Source organism: Neolamprologus brichardi, chromosome 23 (assembly GCF_056152115.1).
Source record: "Neolamprologus brichardi isolate AB-2024 chromosome 23, ASM5615211v1, whole genome shotgun sequence".
Classification (NCBI taxonomy): Eukaryota; Metazoa; Chordata; class Actinopteri; order Cichliformes; family Cichlidae; genus Neolamprologus; species Neolamprologus brichardi.
The window spans coordinates 21832102-21847784 of NC_142125.1; the positions used below are offsets into that span (position 1 = coordinate 21832102).

The 15683-nt window shown below is 42.3% G+C and overlaps 1 protein-coding gene across 3 annotated transcripts in view; it reads left to right on the plus strand.

Moving 5' to 3' along the window:
• LOC102777466 (uncharacterized) overlaps window positions 1-15683 on the plus strand; it is a 79458-nt gene that overhangs the window by 61950 nt on the left and 1825 nt on the right. For 2 of the 3 annotated variants that reach the window (XM_087836894.1, XM_035908587.2), the window contains 11 exons: window positions 668-3349; window positions 3553-3744; window positions 3838-3975; window positions 4582-4637; window positions 6017-6134; window positions 6299-6346; window positions 8110-8420; window positions 11743-11835; window positions 12489-12581; window positions 13213-13294; window positions 15551-15663. In XM_087836894.1, coding sequence (XP_087693020.1) covers window positions 668-3349; window positions 3553-3744; window positions 3838-3975; window positions 4582-4637; window positions 6017-6134; window positions 6299-6346; window positions 8110-8420; window positions 11743-11835; window positions 12489-12581; window positions 13213-13294; window positions 15551-15663 — 3926 coding nt within the window. The remainder of the gene's footprint in view (window positions 1-667; window positions 3350-3552; window positions 3745-3837; window positions 3976-4581; window positions 4638-6016; window positions 6135-6298; window positions 6347-8109; window positions 8421-11742; window positions 11836-12488; window positions 12582-13212; window positions 13295-15550; window positions 15664-15683) is intronic. The other variant, XM_035908589.2, reaches the window with a different exon arrangement.

Here is a 15683-nt window from a genome sequence, read left to right on the forward strand (position 1 = left end):
TTTTGAGAGTACCCACCTGTATGGGTGCCTCACAAATCAGTCCTGAATGTATTTTGAGTCTGTTGTATCACTGCTTTCAGTTTCGCTGTTGTTTTCATTTCATCCCAGAGCAAAAGTTAATTTCCTATTGTTGCTAAAAACACACTTAGGATAATAAGATTCACCCTCATTGCTCATCACTATTGTGAAACTTAATAAAGATTATATTGCAAATATTAGTTTTATAATTTGTTCACTGTAACAATTCATTCATATCCACAGTATGCCAATGTTTGCAGTAGAAATTGCAGTAACACCATTTATACATCAAATAAAAGTAACTTATTTTGATCACCATGTTGATGACCATATTTTATAAATCCTCCTGTATTGCAATAGGAATTCAGTGTGTTCGGGTATCATTTTCTTCTTGTCATCTAACATCATGCAACTCATTCCTTCATTCCAGTTCTGCACGCTATATTAGGTGCTGTGATCCCCCCTCTGTGCTGTTGTGGCCTGCCACAAAATACACTGTGCTGTGTGTATTGCTTGATGGAGAGCTACTGTATCTATGTGCAGACGGCGCCGGCTTGACTGTATTGGCTAGCTTTTGTGGATGCTGCAAGCAAAGCTTTTAGCTAACATGACCCGACACAAAGTTGTACAGTATCCTTCAAACTCACAGCCCAGCCAGAAGAGAGAGTCAGTAAACCATCTTGTGAGTCCACTATGACGGAAGATGAACCGTCGCCACCTGAGAAACAAAGAGCAAAGGCAGAAGGAGAAGAACCTGCCTCGACTGGCCCTCCCCTTCTTTCTGATAGAGAGAAACCTCTCCGCTGCACTTCCTCAACAGAGCAGGGTAATCAAGACAGAGAGGGTGGGAAAGAAGAGGTCACTGACAGAAAATTACTTTCAGAGTCTAAAGAAAAAGAAGCAAAAGAAGTTGTTGTGACAGAGGCCTCATCAGAACTTATGGCAGAAGAAAAAGAAGAAGCAGGAATTATCTTACCAAGTGAGTCAGGGTCAAATATGAATGAATGCAAAGAAAAAACTGATGTTTTTGAGGCGGTCAATAAGGAGGACCAGCATGGTGCAAATGACTGTAGATTGCATGACACACCACTGCTCACTGATATTCAAAAAACAGACCTTTCGCAAGAAACTCTGACGTCAAGTCCAGAACTTGACAGATCGGATGTTTTTGTAGAGCACGTGTCAGGATCAAAAACCTACTTTGACACATCCATGGAGGGTCGAGAAGAAGAGTCGCCACAAACCCAGAGCTATTATGAGCTCAGCACAACGGCAGAGACAAAATTAAGTGGAGATGATGAAAATATTGTGCAGAATATGGAGAAACAACAAGAGCAAAATGTCAACACATCTTCTGGTAAACTGGGACTGGAACAAAGAAGTCTTTCCTTGAACATTACTGCTGGGTCTTCAGCCGGACAGACGGTGAAGGAAGAGAAATCAAGGATCTTCATGGGAAGCTTGTATCCAATCAGTGGAAGCTATGATGAATCAGAGGTTTATCCGTCAACTCCATCTGTGGTGAGCCATCCACCTACGTTTCCACCAGCTGTCTCCATTACCCCGACTAACACTGAAACACCTGAAAATATCCCCACCGTGGCAGATGAGCCCTTACCTTCTGATAAGCACACAGATAGTTCTAAACAATCAGGAAGCCTCTCTGAGATGTTGGACCTGGCTGGTGCCCTTCCTCGTCCATCCCTGGAGAGGATGGAGGTTGACTACATGAGAAGAAAGTCAGTGCCAGCCAATGTATCTGCCCTTGTGGGAAGTTCTTTAGCCAAGCTTGCCTTGACAGATCAAGCCCCAAGTGTTGTCTCACAAGAAAACCAGCTGGAGGAGGTGGGCTACTGTGTCTTCAGTGAGTATTCGGGGCCCATGCCTTCTCCCGCTGATGTACCCAGCCCCGGGGATTCTCCACACCAGCGTTTCCCTTCTGTAGAGGGGGAAGTAGAGGAGGATCTAGGGGATTTGGAAGCAAAAGATGTTTCAAAAGGAATACAACAACAAGATTACAAAGAGGTTACCCCTGTGATCTCTCAAATACCAGTGGTAGAAAAGAAAGGCTCACCAGTAAAGTCTACCCTGATCCTTGAAAAAGCTGTAACCAGTGGAATGAAACCGGATCGGCTAAGAATCCCAATGACTACCTCGAAAGACAGACTGAGTGAATTTCGTTTGGAGACTGGGTTGCCAGGGAACATAAAGATTCAAGCTATCCCTGAGGTAGATGTTGAAAAAGACCCATCAAGAGAGGCTTCACCTATCCCACCAGACAGTTCATTCACTTTCGCTCCCACAGAAACTGGAACCAAGGTTCCTCCAACTCCAACAACTCCCAAGTCCCCAGATGACACATTGTCAGAAACCCAAATTGCAGGAGAGAAAGCACAGAAAGATGACCCATCAGAGCTAAAAGCATCTGAAAATGTTGATAATAAACAGTCAGAGTTAGACAAAGAAAATCTGAAGCCTGAGCAGAAAGAATCTGAAGAAAGAAGTGATGAACCAGAAATGCCAAACGAAGACTTGGCTTCAGGATTATCTCAGTCTTTAGAAGAGAGCACAGACAAAGCTAAGACAATCCAAAGTGGGCAACAGACCTCAAACACTGCTCAGGATTTAATTACTACAAAGCACACAGATGAGAAAAATGACCAAAACCAGCAGCAAAAAAGCAGTCTGGTGAAAGGCTCACCGAAGCTTCAAATATCTTCTCCGATCATCATTATCCCTCAAGCACAAATAGATGAAGAAGCAGAGGAGGAAGATGATATTGAGATTGCAGAGGAGCCTCAAGAGATAATGGAAGAAGCCCAAGAGCCGGATGAAACAAGGAAGAGTCAAACTGAAGAAGCTGGGAAGGAAGAACAAAAGACAGAACAAGTGAGACTGATGGTGGGTGACCAGATGTTGGAAGAAGATCCGAAGTCTGGAGCAGAAGAATGGAGTCACAGCGCCCAAAACAGCGACGAACCTGCAACAGACAGTTCGCACTTGTCTCCCTGCTCTGACCACGAGCTGACACAGCAAACAGAGGAAGGAGGCAGAGAAGACATGGAGGCAGATAAAATAGAAGAGGACTTAGACACAGATAAGGTGAAAGAGAAGACAGACAAGTACGAAGGGGTGAAGAAAGAGAAAACAAAGGAGGAAAAGCAAGGAACGGAAGATCATAAAATGATAGAAGAAGAGGATGGAAAGAAGGTGAGGAAGGTGGAGGAGGAGACCTCGGATGTTCTTAGCCAGACCGATCAAGCACCTAACGATGACACCACCATGGACGTGTCCATCCTAGATACAGACAGTGGCTGGATGGATTCACAAGGTACCCAGAGTAAACCTGTTAATAAATCACTTGTTTAAAAAAAGATTAAAAGCCTTTAAATGTTTATTTAGTTTAATAATTTTGGTTTAAAAACTTGCTAGAACCAGAAAACTTGTTTGGAAATGTGTCTTTTGTGCTAAGCTAGCTCCTAGCTAGCAAGGAGCGTGGAGAATTAGCCCTCTGTTGATCCTTCTCCACTGCAGATGATGACAAAAGTATTATGACTGAGCAAATCGAAGCCCTTCCTCAGCCCCAGAGCTCGACCAGTAAGCCTGTGGTGGCGGACAGACCCGCTAAACGGGGCCCCGGCAGATCAAGGGCCACCACTGAGTCTAAAGTATCCCGCAAAGTACTGAGCCACCATCCACCAAGAGAGGAGATAAAGAAGAAAAAAGGTTCCAATTCTGTATTTACGCCTGAAATTTATAATCCTTGTCATCTAACCGAGGTTTGCATGTCGGTATAACCTTGTCTCTCCTCTCTGCTAGTAGGCATCAGGAGGGCTGACCAGAGTAAGGTGTCAGCCCTCCAAAGTCGTTCCCCATCTCGAAAGGGTGTAGCCAAAGCGGCGGCCAGACATCCTAGGCCTGCTCTGCTTCACGGCTCTGCTAGACGCAAGGCCACAGGTGAACACTTTTCACCCGGAGTCAGTGCCGTGGATAGAGAGAGAGCAACAACCAAATAATTAAAGCATTTTTTCAAATGTAAATCAGTTTTGGATATGTGGCGTTTGATGTCTTTGCTCTCTCTCTATTGATGGCTTATTGAGGAATCAAGCAAGGTGCAGTGTAGCTGGCAAACATCGTGTGCTGCTGAGTTATTTTTTAAAGTTCTGTCGTGTCTGGTCTGCTTTGGGTTTCTTTTCCAGTTTTATTTTTCTAAAAGCTTTAAACATGCTTTGTTTTTTCTCATTTTGTCAAACATGGAGTATTTGTTCCCGCTCTGCTTCAAATTCATGCTTTTATTTTTTTCTGCTCAGTGATGATGTTATTCATTGTGACTGGTATTGAATAACTCTGGTTTAACACTTGTGTGCGTGTGTATGTCTCCCGAAAATGTTTGAAGGTTGTGTGTTCTGTCAACAAGCGAAGTGAGGTTGATGTGAAATGTCGTGATACGTGTACAGAAGGTGCTTCTGTAATATGAATGTGCTCATATGTCCACTTTTTCACTTTGTATTCAGCAAATGTGCATTTGTGTGTGTCACACTGATGAACATGTTTGCTTCACAGGTGTGGAGCACCATCAGCCCCTCAGTGTGGCCCACCAGTCCAGGGAGAGGACCACTGTAAGTATAACAGCCAACGTTTATTATTTTTTGTCTTTCAATTGAAATCCTCACAAAGTTAAGGTTATTCCAAGAGTATTTTCATCATCTCTCAGTAATGTTGATCCCTAAAAGACCGCTTTCTTCTTATTGGCTACCCCTCACCTGGATTCCCGTGTGATTCCCATGTGTGCCTTTTTATTTTTGAGTTACTGCCTTCCGATAAGCTCAAATCATTCTGGCTATTCTCCTCTGACCTCTAACATCAACAAGGCATCTTTACCTGCTTGCTGGATATTTTCTTTTTTTCAGACCATTCTCTGTAAACACTACTGATGGTTGCTTGGAAAATTAGATCAGATCAGCAACCATGCCTCATTTGGAGTCACTTAAATCACTTTTCATCCCCATTCTGATGCCCAGTTTGAGCTTCAGCAGCTTGATCATATCTACAGACCTAAATGCACTGAGTTGCTCCAATGTAATTTGCTGCTTTTGCATTAACAAACAGTTGAACAGTTCTATCTAACAAAGTGGTTGGTGAGTGCATTTTCTGTACGACTTTAGGCCATGGCGTCTTCATATTTTCTGTTTTGTTTTTGGGCTTTCTTTTCTTTTTTTGCATGTCTGCTTTTTTCTCTCTCCATAATCACTTTGTCTTGCATGCTTGCTTCTGTCCTTGTGTCAGTCTCGACAGAGAAAATCTGTGAGTATAGACATCAAAAGTGCAAAAATCTTTTACATTTTACCATTAAAAACACGCGACGCAGCTCATTCAAACGATTTCAGCCAAATTCTGTTTCGTGTTCCTTTCATTTCATTCCTAAAGATTATTAAATCAAACAGAAATAATAATAATCCAATGTTCATGTGGTTCATTTATATTTTATAAAGACAACAATGTTCTTAGATATGTTCGGTTAAATCAAAACACACACGTACACAGACAGTCTGTTTGTGTTTGAGCCACAAATAAACACATTGCATTTTTACTCCATCCTGTCTCAACTTTTCATTTCTCCATCTGCTTGTCATGCCTGTTTTCCATCCTGAACATCTTCCACCTACCCTGCATGCCTTTCCTCCCTGTTGTCATGGTCACGGTCAAGAGCCCCACAAGGGCGGTTATATTAAAGATGGCAATGCAGCGTCGGGGGTTCGATCGCGAGCCCCCCCGGCCCGGCTCTGCCTGTAGCCTTAAACGGAGCCCCCTCGTACAGGCGGAGCTCTGCGAGGCCCGTCCCTCCTCCGCGTGCTCACGCCCATCACCTCTGTCTAAGAAATGGGTGGAGAAGGTAAAGTGAGGGTGGGGGATAAAAGCAAGGGTTGAGGGGTGGCTGTGACCAGCGTGTGCATGCCTCAGCCTGCATCTCAACTCTGCTGTGTGTCTGTTAATCCAGGAGAGAGCGTACCGGAGCCCCGAGAAGAAGTCGTCCCTCCCCAGGCCGGCCAAGTCTCTGACACGCCACATCCCGGCTGCTGAACAGGAGGACAACAGCACCCCCTCCAGGCCAACCTGTAAGAATCTCCACGGTCCAAAACCTTCAGATTGTTTGCTTCCCAGATTAATTGCTTCTTTACTCACCAGATTATTTGTATTATACTTTAACTCCCAACACCTTCCACCTCCTACCTGCTGTTTTACCCCTGATTTTCCCTTTTTATTCCCTTCTTCTGTAAAGCGTTCCGAACAGCGGACACCAGGTCTGGAAGAGCCCCTAGTATGGCAGGTAGAACACCTAGTAGATCCTTTTAGACCTTTCACACCATCTTCATCGACATCTGTTTATTAGTTTATACTGTTTATTTATGCTTGTTTGCTTTAATAACTCTAAGATAAGGACTTATATTTTCCATAGAAGAGAGCATCATTCCTTCATCCCTGCAGTAATACAGAGAAAACCCCAACGATCAGATGAACCCCTATGAGAAAGGTTTTGGCAACAGTGGGAAGGAAAACTCTCTTTTAACAGGAAGAAACCTCAAGCAGAGCTTGGCTCAGGGAGGGACAGTAATCTGCACAAAAGTTTAGGGTCACTTGATTTTGAAAGAAAAGGATATTTGTTTTTGTCTAACAAACATGAACTGGATTGGAAATGTTGCAAATGGCAACAGATATCTCTGTTTCTGTCTCAGTGGCCAGTCTTGTTTACCTCATGCAAGTTTAATGGGGCTGGATCATCAGAAAACTCTCATCCAAATGGTTAAAAATGCAATGAATCTGGCCTTTTGGGTGTCCGGAAAGAGGTTTTCATTCAACAGTGTGTACTACCCTTTTCATAAACCAGCACAATTCAGCTGTTCTGGGTATCATTTAATCAAACCGCCAGCTGAAAACTTGTCAGGTCTGTGGATGCACTTGTCTTATTGCCTGGTTTTGTACCAGGATCTCCTCTTTCTCCTTCTCCTCTGGTACAAAGCCATCTTGCCCTGTTCCGAGAAGGGTCGAAGATGTCCCCCTTTATGTGAGACTTGTCTTCTCGTCCACATGCATCGAGACAGTGTCCCATATTTTGAGTAGCTCTACTGTACCAAAAAGTAAATAGATTTTATTTTATTTATTTATTTCCCCAAGAAAACCAAAGAGGGTAATCACACAGAACAGCAGCTGAAGTAATGTTTGATACAGGTGATCCTTAAGACCAGAAAAACTGCTTGTAAGAAGTTAAATTTAGTATGTTTGTGCCTTCCACAATGGGCCGCTGGAACATGAGACTGATCGATTGACCTCATATGTTAGCACAACACTTTGCAGTTCTGTGCAAAAGTCTTGAGCCACCCCTCGTTTCTTTATATTTTACTTCCAAGGTGCCAGACTTTTTTGTAATTCTTTTAAAGTCCTCCTGAGCAATAGCCTTCCAGGCTTTCCTAAGCTCTTGGACATTAGACACGCTTTTTATTTTTTCAAACGATGCCCTATGACATCACAATGATTCCATAAAGATTTGCAAAACCACACACTGCATGAATGTATCCAAAAATCTCACGTTTTTACAGCTTATAGAAGCCAATTTTAGTATGTTAGTGCTTCAAGGTCATAGTTCAAAGGTGAGGGTGACACAAATTGGGAAAAAGCTTTAGTTTCCATTGGAAACAGGTATTTATAAAGCGTGTCTAAATAGGCTTTATCCACCCTGCAGTTATCTTATCAGAAAAGCAGGTGTGGATCACAGCAACAGGTGTGTTTGTTGTTCTCATGTAGGATAAAATCTTATTGGTTCTTCCCCGGTAACGCAGCAACAAGCCACCAGCAGCTAAATGAATTCAGCTGCCTGTGTTTGTGCTTTCGGGCTCCTCGGCAAACACTTGTGTGTGATCTTGGCTGTTTGCTTAGGTGGAAACTGAGCAGGTCTTTTTCAGTGCTGTGTTTCTCCTCCATCATTATCATCATAAGAAGCAGATGAAGGATCACTCCATTCTATCCAATAGTTTGAAGGTTTTCTTTTCATTCCTCCTCCTTCATCTTCTCATTACTGCCCTCTCTTCTCTTAAGGTACAGACTCGGCGCGTTCCCGATCAGTCCACAGTGGCGCCTCCACCCCGGGCTCCTCCGCCGTCACACCCGGCACGCCCCCTAGCTACTCCTGCCGCACGCCCGGCTCGCGCACCCCGGGCAGCCACACGCCCAAGTCCTTCAGCGTCCTCCAGGAGAAGAAGGTGGCGGTGATCCGAACCCCACCCAAATCTCCATCTTCTGTCCAGCGGCAGCTGAAGGTCATCAATCAGCCTCTGCCTGACCTGAAGAATGTGAAGTCCAAGATCGGCTCCACCTCCAACATTAAGCATCAGCCAAAGGGCGGACAGGTAACAAACAGTCCTAAGACACAGAGTGACTTTTGTCTTTGCAGCACACAGAAATACAGGAAAACATCTGCAGGTAGAAAAAACACAGATTTCCATAGATTAATGATTTCTGTCCTTATAAGTATTATGTGTGTACATAATTCTGCCACATGGGGGCAGTAAAGTACAGATTTTAAAATAAAAAAAGGCTGCACAAGACTTGAAACTGCAAACCAATCACGATTTCACAGCTGTTTTTTACTTTAATTATTGTCAGTTCTTTGTATTATTTCCCTCAGTCTAAACATTTGACTATTTTTAAGAGATTTTTTAAATCCATCCTTTTGTCTATTATCATGAGTCAGTATTACTGGATGCTCTGTGAGTGAAGAGTGTAGAAATATCTTAAACAGCTCCTGCAAACCAGTAAAACAATAGGCAGCTTTAAAAGGACGGGTTTTGTCTCCTTTTTCTCTCTAGAGATGTCATAAAATGCTCAAATAGTCTCCTCGTGCTCTGCGTTTGCTCTCGCTCACTGTCTGGTGTGCCTCTAACCCACCGTCTGTGTGTCTGCCTCCCTCCGACTGTCCTCTGCCCTCTCCCTGTCCACCGTCATCTCCATCAATGAATCGTCATCAGCTGCATCCTTTCCCCTCTTCCTCCGTCTTCCTCCTCTTTCTTTCCCAACAATTTTCTCCCCGGTGACCTTCAGCTCTCCCAAAGTTTTTTGGTTTTGTTTTTGTAACATAAAGCCTTCCTCCTAAGAAAACACCGCCTCCAAGGAGCAGCCAGCCTGCAAAAGCATTTGCCCCTGAGGGAGCTGCTTTCGTCACTGTGCAGGATTTTCCCTTCCAGCTCTGGGTATTAATAATTTCAAGCGTGCAGAATTACCTATGGAGGAGTCACATCAAGGTCATAGCATAAAAATATATCATCTCTCTTCCTTTTATCCACCCTTGACTTTCAGAAAAAGATGTCTTTTAGGAACCTACGAGATAAAAATTTTAGAGGATCTCAAGGTGGCCATGCTGTTAGAATAACTGAGAGATGTTCCTTTGCACTGACGTACCCCACACATAAAATAACACATGGACTGCATGCAGATAGGAGACAAAAACCATCTCCTTGTTAATCTTTGGGTTGTAACTGATCATTTTAATGTCCTCACAGTGCTGTGTTGGTGAGGTCATTAACCCTGTGATATATGGAGGTGGAGTCGATTCACTGCCAGCTCTCCTTCCTTCTTTGGGGAGAAATGTGACAGAGGGACAGAAATTTTTAATGAGGCTCGGTGACGCACAGCTTAGCGGAGCAGCACAGGAGCGCAGACAGATATATACACCAGAAACATTAGAGGACCATTTTCTATCTTTTCATATTAGCTTCTGCTCACAGAGAAGCTTTTCTTCCACACAAAATCACTCTATTTAGACTGAAGTCTACAGGAGCTAGAATGACTCATGGGTCAGTGTTAAGTGGCTCATTCCTTTGAAAATTGTCCGGTACAAGGACTGGACTCAAAACTAAGGAAACACTTTAAGAGACCTGAAAACAGTAAATGTGGTATTTCTGTTTTTTTAGTATTGTGATTTTCCGAGTTTACATAATTATTTCATGTTTTTAAAATAAACCAAACAGGGCCGTCATTGGGTTCAGTTCATTCGCTCTGTCATTGGTCGACCTTGCAGAAAGGCTGAAACCTCTGAGCTGAAACAGCCACAGAAGGAATGAGAAAGATAACCTATAAACACAGCACATGTTGTTATATGTGAGAATACATCAACATCAGAGCTGTCGGAAAAATCCAGGTCAGTTCAGTGGAGACTGAAGGAGGAGGCTGGTTCTCACAGCTCTCATGGGTTTTCTCTGAACCCCTTTTTCTCTTTTTCCTTTCTCTTTATTGTTTGTCTTCACCTTCTGAGTCTTTGAACTGGAGCACAGTCCCCCTTTTCATTATTTTATTTTATTTTTGCTGTACAAGCAACACAAAGAATGATGGACAAAGCAGAAATACTCTCACTGGTTGTGTTAAATCCAATTTATTACTGTTTACTGGGTTTTTACTAATGCAGGGGAAAAATATGTTTTCTTGTTTTCTATTTCCAGATTTGATCCTCATCATACTTATAACATCTTGATCGTTTTATTGAGCATCAGTCTGAGCATCTCTCAGGAAAGAAACTCAATTTTTCAGGTTTTCTTACTCACAGTGAGGCTTAACTTGACCAGTGAGATTATTTCTGCCTCCAGGACAGCTCTGAGAATAACACAAATTTGTCTTCTGTAAAAGATTCTTGGAAGGTCATTTCTTGGGCGCGACTGCAGTCTCAGTTACAACATACGAGTCGAGCAGTTTGTAACACCACTGTTTGGGGTTCTTGCACCTTTTTATCCTGGTCATTATAGACTGTATATAAAAGGCAGACTCTGAAACTGAAGCCAGACTGCATTCCTTCTAATGACCAGCGGGGGGGGGGGGGGGGGGGGTGTTAGAAGGAAGTCAGATTGTAAAGAAACCTAGAAGACTATTGTCTATTATAAGGCTACGTCCACACGTACCCGGGTATTTTTGAAAACGCAGATTTTTCTATGCGTTTGCACCTTTCGTCCACACGTAAACGGCATTTTTGGTCACTGAAAACGAAGATTTTTAAAAACTCCGGCCAGGGTGGATATTTTTGAAAACTCAGTTTTTGCATTTACGTGTGGATGAGAAAAACAAAGAAAACGCAGCATCAAAGGTGTGCGCATTTATTTGACGTCACACTGTGAGCCACGTTATTGTTTCGGTGAAATGAATTTCTACAATACTGTTACTGTTACTTGTGCTCTCTGCAGTGTTTAAATGCTTACATATACACACACAGTTACTGTCCCTCCACACATACAACTCGGTTCTGCTTCTATGCCCCAGCTTTGTTTACTTTTTCCCACCGAGGCTTCTAGACTTCTGATTGGCCAACATTTCTACACGGATAGGAATATATCGCCACCTGCTGCTTTGGCATGTTCCTAGCAGCGTTTTCCTTCATTTCTGCCTTTACGTGTGGACGGGATTATTTTTTAAAACGAAAACAGAAAATCTCCGTTTTCAAAAATACCCGTGTACGTGTGGACGTAGCCTAAGTCTATAGTGACAAAGGGAGAGACACTAAAGTGGGAATTAAACATTCGTATCACTGCTATTCTCAGAGCTGTATACACCACCACGAAGAAAAGCATTGTTAGTTCTGATGCACGCAAACAGACCCTGACCCCTCACTGCACACTTATCTAAATGAGGCACATACAGTGTTTTCTTTTTCTTTTTTATTATTATCATAATTATCCAATTTTATTTTAGGTTCACATTTTACACGAGAAGCTGGACTTCAGTCATATTCAGCCAAAGTGTGGCTCCAAGGATAATCTGAAGCACTCGCCCAAAGGAGGCAATGTATGTACACCTTTCTCTCTCTCTTTTTTCTCTCTTTCTCTTATTTCTCTTTTTCCTCAGCTGGGGCTGTTGTAGCACTCTGTCATGCTACTATTATGTGTTCACGCGTCTGTCATCTGTCCGTCTGCTAATACATTGTTTCGGACAAGCAAAAGAGAACGGGTTTATTTCCAAAGGTGTAGCACGCCCATGTTACTTTTTGTCAGTTAGCCCTGTTTAGTGTTTAGTGTATAACAAGAAAGTTAGCATAGACTGGAAACTGGGGTGGAGGTGGGTTGCAAAGCAGCTTGCAGAGCTAGCTGTTGGTGGAAGGTTTGATTTTTCTTTAATTTTTAAAAATTGTGGATGTTGTACACTTTGAAGTAAACTCTTTCGTGCGCTTCACGTTTGAGACTTGGTGCTAAACAGGGCCTTGATTTCCGCATAGGCTTCAACCCATTTCATGCAGTCTGAATTCAAGCGCACTCGAGTTAAAGTGGGCATTGACAGACTGATGTAAACCTGGGACGCCTCTAAAGGATTATTTTAAGCAGGAAAGTAGGAAGGGTTTTTTTTTTATTAAGCCCCTCGACTCCACGGCTGTGTGAGAGACCCTGTGTGTTCTGTCTGTTTGTTTGTTTTTTAAAAGAAAAAAGTCAACCTGTCATCCGCAGGTCATGATTCCAAGCGTTAAGCTGGACTTTAGCCACGTTAAGTCTAAATGTGGCTCCCTGGACAAAATCCAGCACGCGGCAGGCGGGGGAAACGTGAGTGACTTAGCAGAAAATCATCTCATCCAAGATTTGTCGTTCTTGATAACACTTCACATTAAGATGTGTGTGAGCCGTCCTCGTGGAGTGTGTTCGTCTTCATTAGCTGTATTTTGTGTCTCAGAAACAAAAACATTTACAATTGTATAATCTTTGTGCATTCACCTGGGCCACAACATACAGCATGTCTGCATAGTGCATATATTTCATAACATAAACCAGTTCCCTCTGCAGCCTGCAAGGCTGTCAGTTTCTCTTGTTTACAATGCTCGCACTAATTCACATCACCCATGGACAATAAAGTTTAATTGAAGCACCTGCTCCCCGTAGCGTCACACAGTAGCGCCCGTGTTCTGTGTTTGTTTGATGTCTGCACCGTCACTGCTTGCGTTCATGTTAACCTCCCCTCCAGGGATCTAACATCAGCCTCTCTGTGGCTTTTCTGTGGACTGCGGTTGATTGACTCACGCCGCCTTCGTCTAGAGATTCATGTCATCTCACCACGTCCATTTTCTCTCTTTTTGAAACCTGTCGCTTTCATTTCATTGCATTTCATGCCTGTTATTTGTGGTTTATTCACATTCAAAGCAATTAAAGGTGAATTTGTGCAATGTGCCACTGCTCGCAGGTCCAAATCCAGACGAAGAAGATCGACCTGAGCCATGTCACCGCTAAATGTGGCTCCTTTTCCAACATCCACCACAGACCAGGTACTGTACAGCCACAGCTGGCCTTTTAGAAAAACTTAGAGAATTACATTAATTGTACAATGTATTTAAGAGCCTTTTCTTAAAGGAATTCTGAGACTAGTTGTCATTACCACATCTTTAATTGTCCTTGTTGAAAGAAGTTACTCGTACTATAAACTTTTAAAAACATTGGTGATATATATTCTTTATGTATATTTCACTGTAATCCACGAAATCTCCCGTTGAGCAAAAAATCCTTAGGCCCCCAATGGTTCTTATCTATATCTCAGACAATGACCATCATCATGTTGCCTAGCAACCACCTACCAACGAGTTAAAATGGCCCATTTGCAGCGTTTATGCACCTATGACTCCTTATAAAAGCTTCGTATCATTTTAATTTAGTGGCAAAAACATCTCATTTATATCCACAGCAGTTGAATTATGCATGCAACTTATGATGTCTAAATGCTGCTTTGCAACTATCTAACAACACACTAAAATCGCAGACCAAACAATACTCCAGCATGCATTTAACTAGTATATATGATGTATGAAAAAAAGGAATGCAACCTACTTGTACAAAGTATGTAAGGCTCTCTTCTTAAAGGAATGCTAAGACTAGTTGCTATTAGCTGATTTTGATTTGTCCTTATGGATATAAATGATTTTTGTGCCATTTAGAGCGTAACAAATGCTGTGTTTTATAGTAAATGTTGATATGGATCATTAAAACCTTCCAGTATTGATATATGTACCAATTCTTTTTATGTATATACACTGTAATCCATGAAACCTCCAGCTGAGCAAACAAACCCGGTCCCTGATTGTTCTTATCTATAGCACATCATCACATTGCCTAGCAACCTCCGACCAGCAAGCAAAAATGGCCCATTTGTAGTATGCAACGAAAACTCCTTATAAAAGCATTGTATCGTTTTAATTTCAGGACTGTACGCTCTCATTTATATCCACATGAGTTGGATTATGCATGGTATATACTAATGTCTTTGTTGCCTAACAACCACCAAGCAACAAACTAAAATCCCAAACAATGCTGTAACATTTTTAAAAAAGGGCAACCAGCAAAGTACTCCATAACTAAATTTGATGAGTGTATTTAGACATTGACAACTCATCGAGTACATCAGATCTGGATGCTAATTTCTTTTGTGCTTTTATTTTCTTGATTTAGGAAATTTGAAGTCTTAAGAATCAAATGTTGCTGTCAATTCTGTGGGGAGTTGTAGAGAAATACCGATGGAGTTTGTTGTCCAACTGATGTAGAACAAAGCACCAGGATTAGAGTTTCTTCTATTTTGGTAGTTTTTCACTGAAACGCTACAAATGTTTGTGCAGCACACATACTCCTCCACAAATTTCTGGGCTGACTGAAGGTGGTTGGAAGGTTTTATCATGTTGCCCAATCCTATTAGGAACTCAATGTGAAGACGCTGCTTGATTCCACACAACTATCAGCTGTGCTGCTGCTCTGCTACATGTGCTGCAGGCAGCCCGGATGGAGTCAGAGCTGCTCTGCTGGACAAACTATGACGATTTCTAAATGATCCCAAACGTCTTTTACCACATTACACAATTATAAGACGATTTAAGCCACTGTCACACAGCATGAAAATTAATTTTACTCTTTTAGCAGTTGGAGAATGCAGTTGGTCACCATCCATTTTATAATAGAGGCAGATCCACATATCGTTATTTTATATTACATGCTTGTCTTTAACTTACAGTGCAACACATAGTTCAGTGGCTGAGGGTTGCACAAAAGAAGTCAGAAATTCCACGTAGATCAACATAAAGATGTCAAACTGTTTGTCTTTTTTTTTTTTTTTTTAAACAAGGCCCAATAACACCAGTCTTTGAGTAAAAGTCTGTTCTTGTCAAATTAGTTTTGATTTAACATATGTAACAAAACATATGTATTTCCTTTAATCGTAGCAATAATCTGATTGATATTTCTTAATTTCATCTGTCATCTGTCCACTTACAGCTTCAGTTTTGCCCCCATAATGTCACCATTTCAATGATAGAAAGTGTCAAAGCAGGAAATTGAGTATCGCATCCAGTCTTACATGGTACTATATAAACTGTATAAAGCAGGTCAAAGCTGGCATTTGTGCCTTTTTCAGGCTGTGCAGTGTGCAGATTGAGATTTTTTTTTTTGCCCTGAGCATTGCCTAGGAGAAGTGATGTCCTGTAGGCGAGCGATTCCTCGTGGGTTTAACACTTCTCTTCTCCTCCTTGCTGTCCTGTTCCCAGGGGGAGGACAAGTGCGTATCGACAATGTGAAGCTGGACTTCAAAGAGAAGGCCCACGCCAAGGTCGGCTCTCTGGAGAACGCCAGCCACACTCCTGGAGGCGGGAACATCATGGTAAAAGGAAGCCTCTTTTT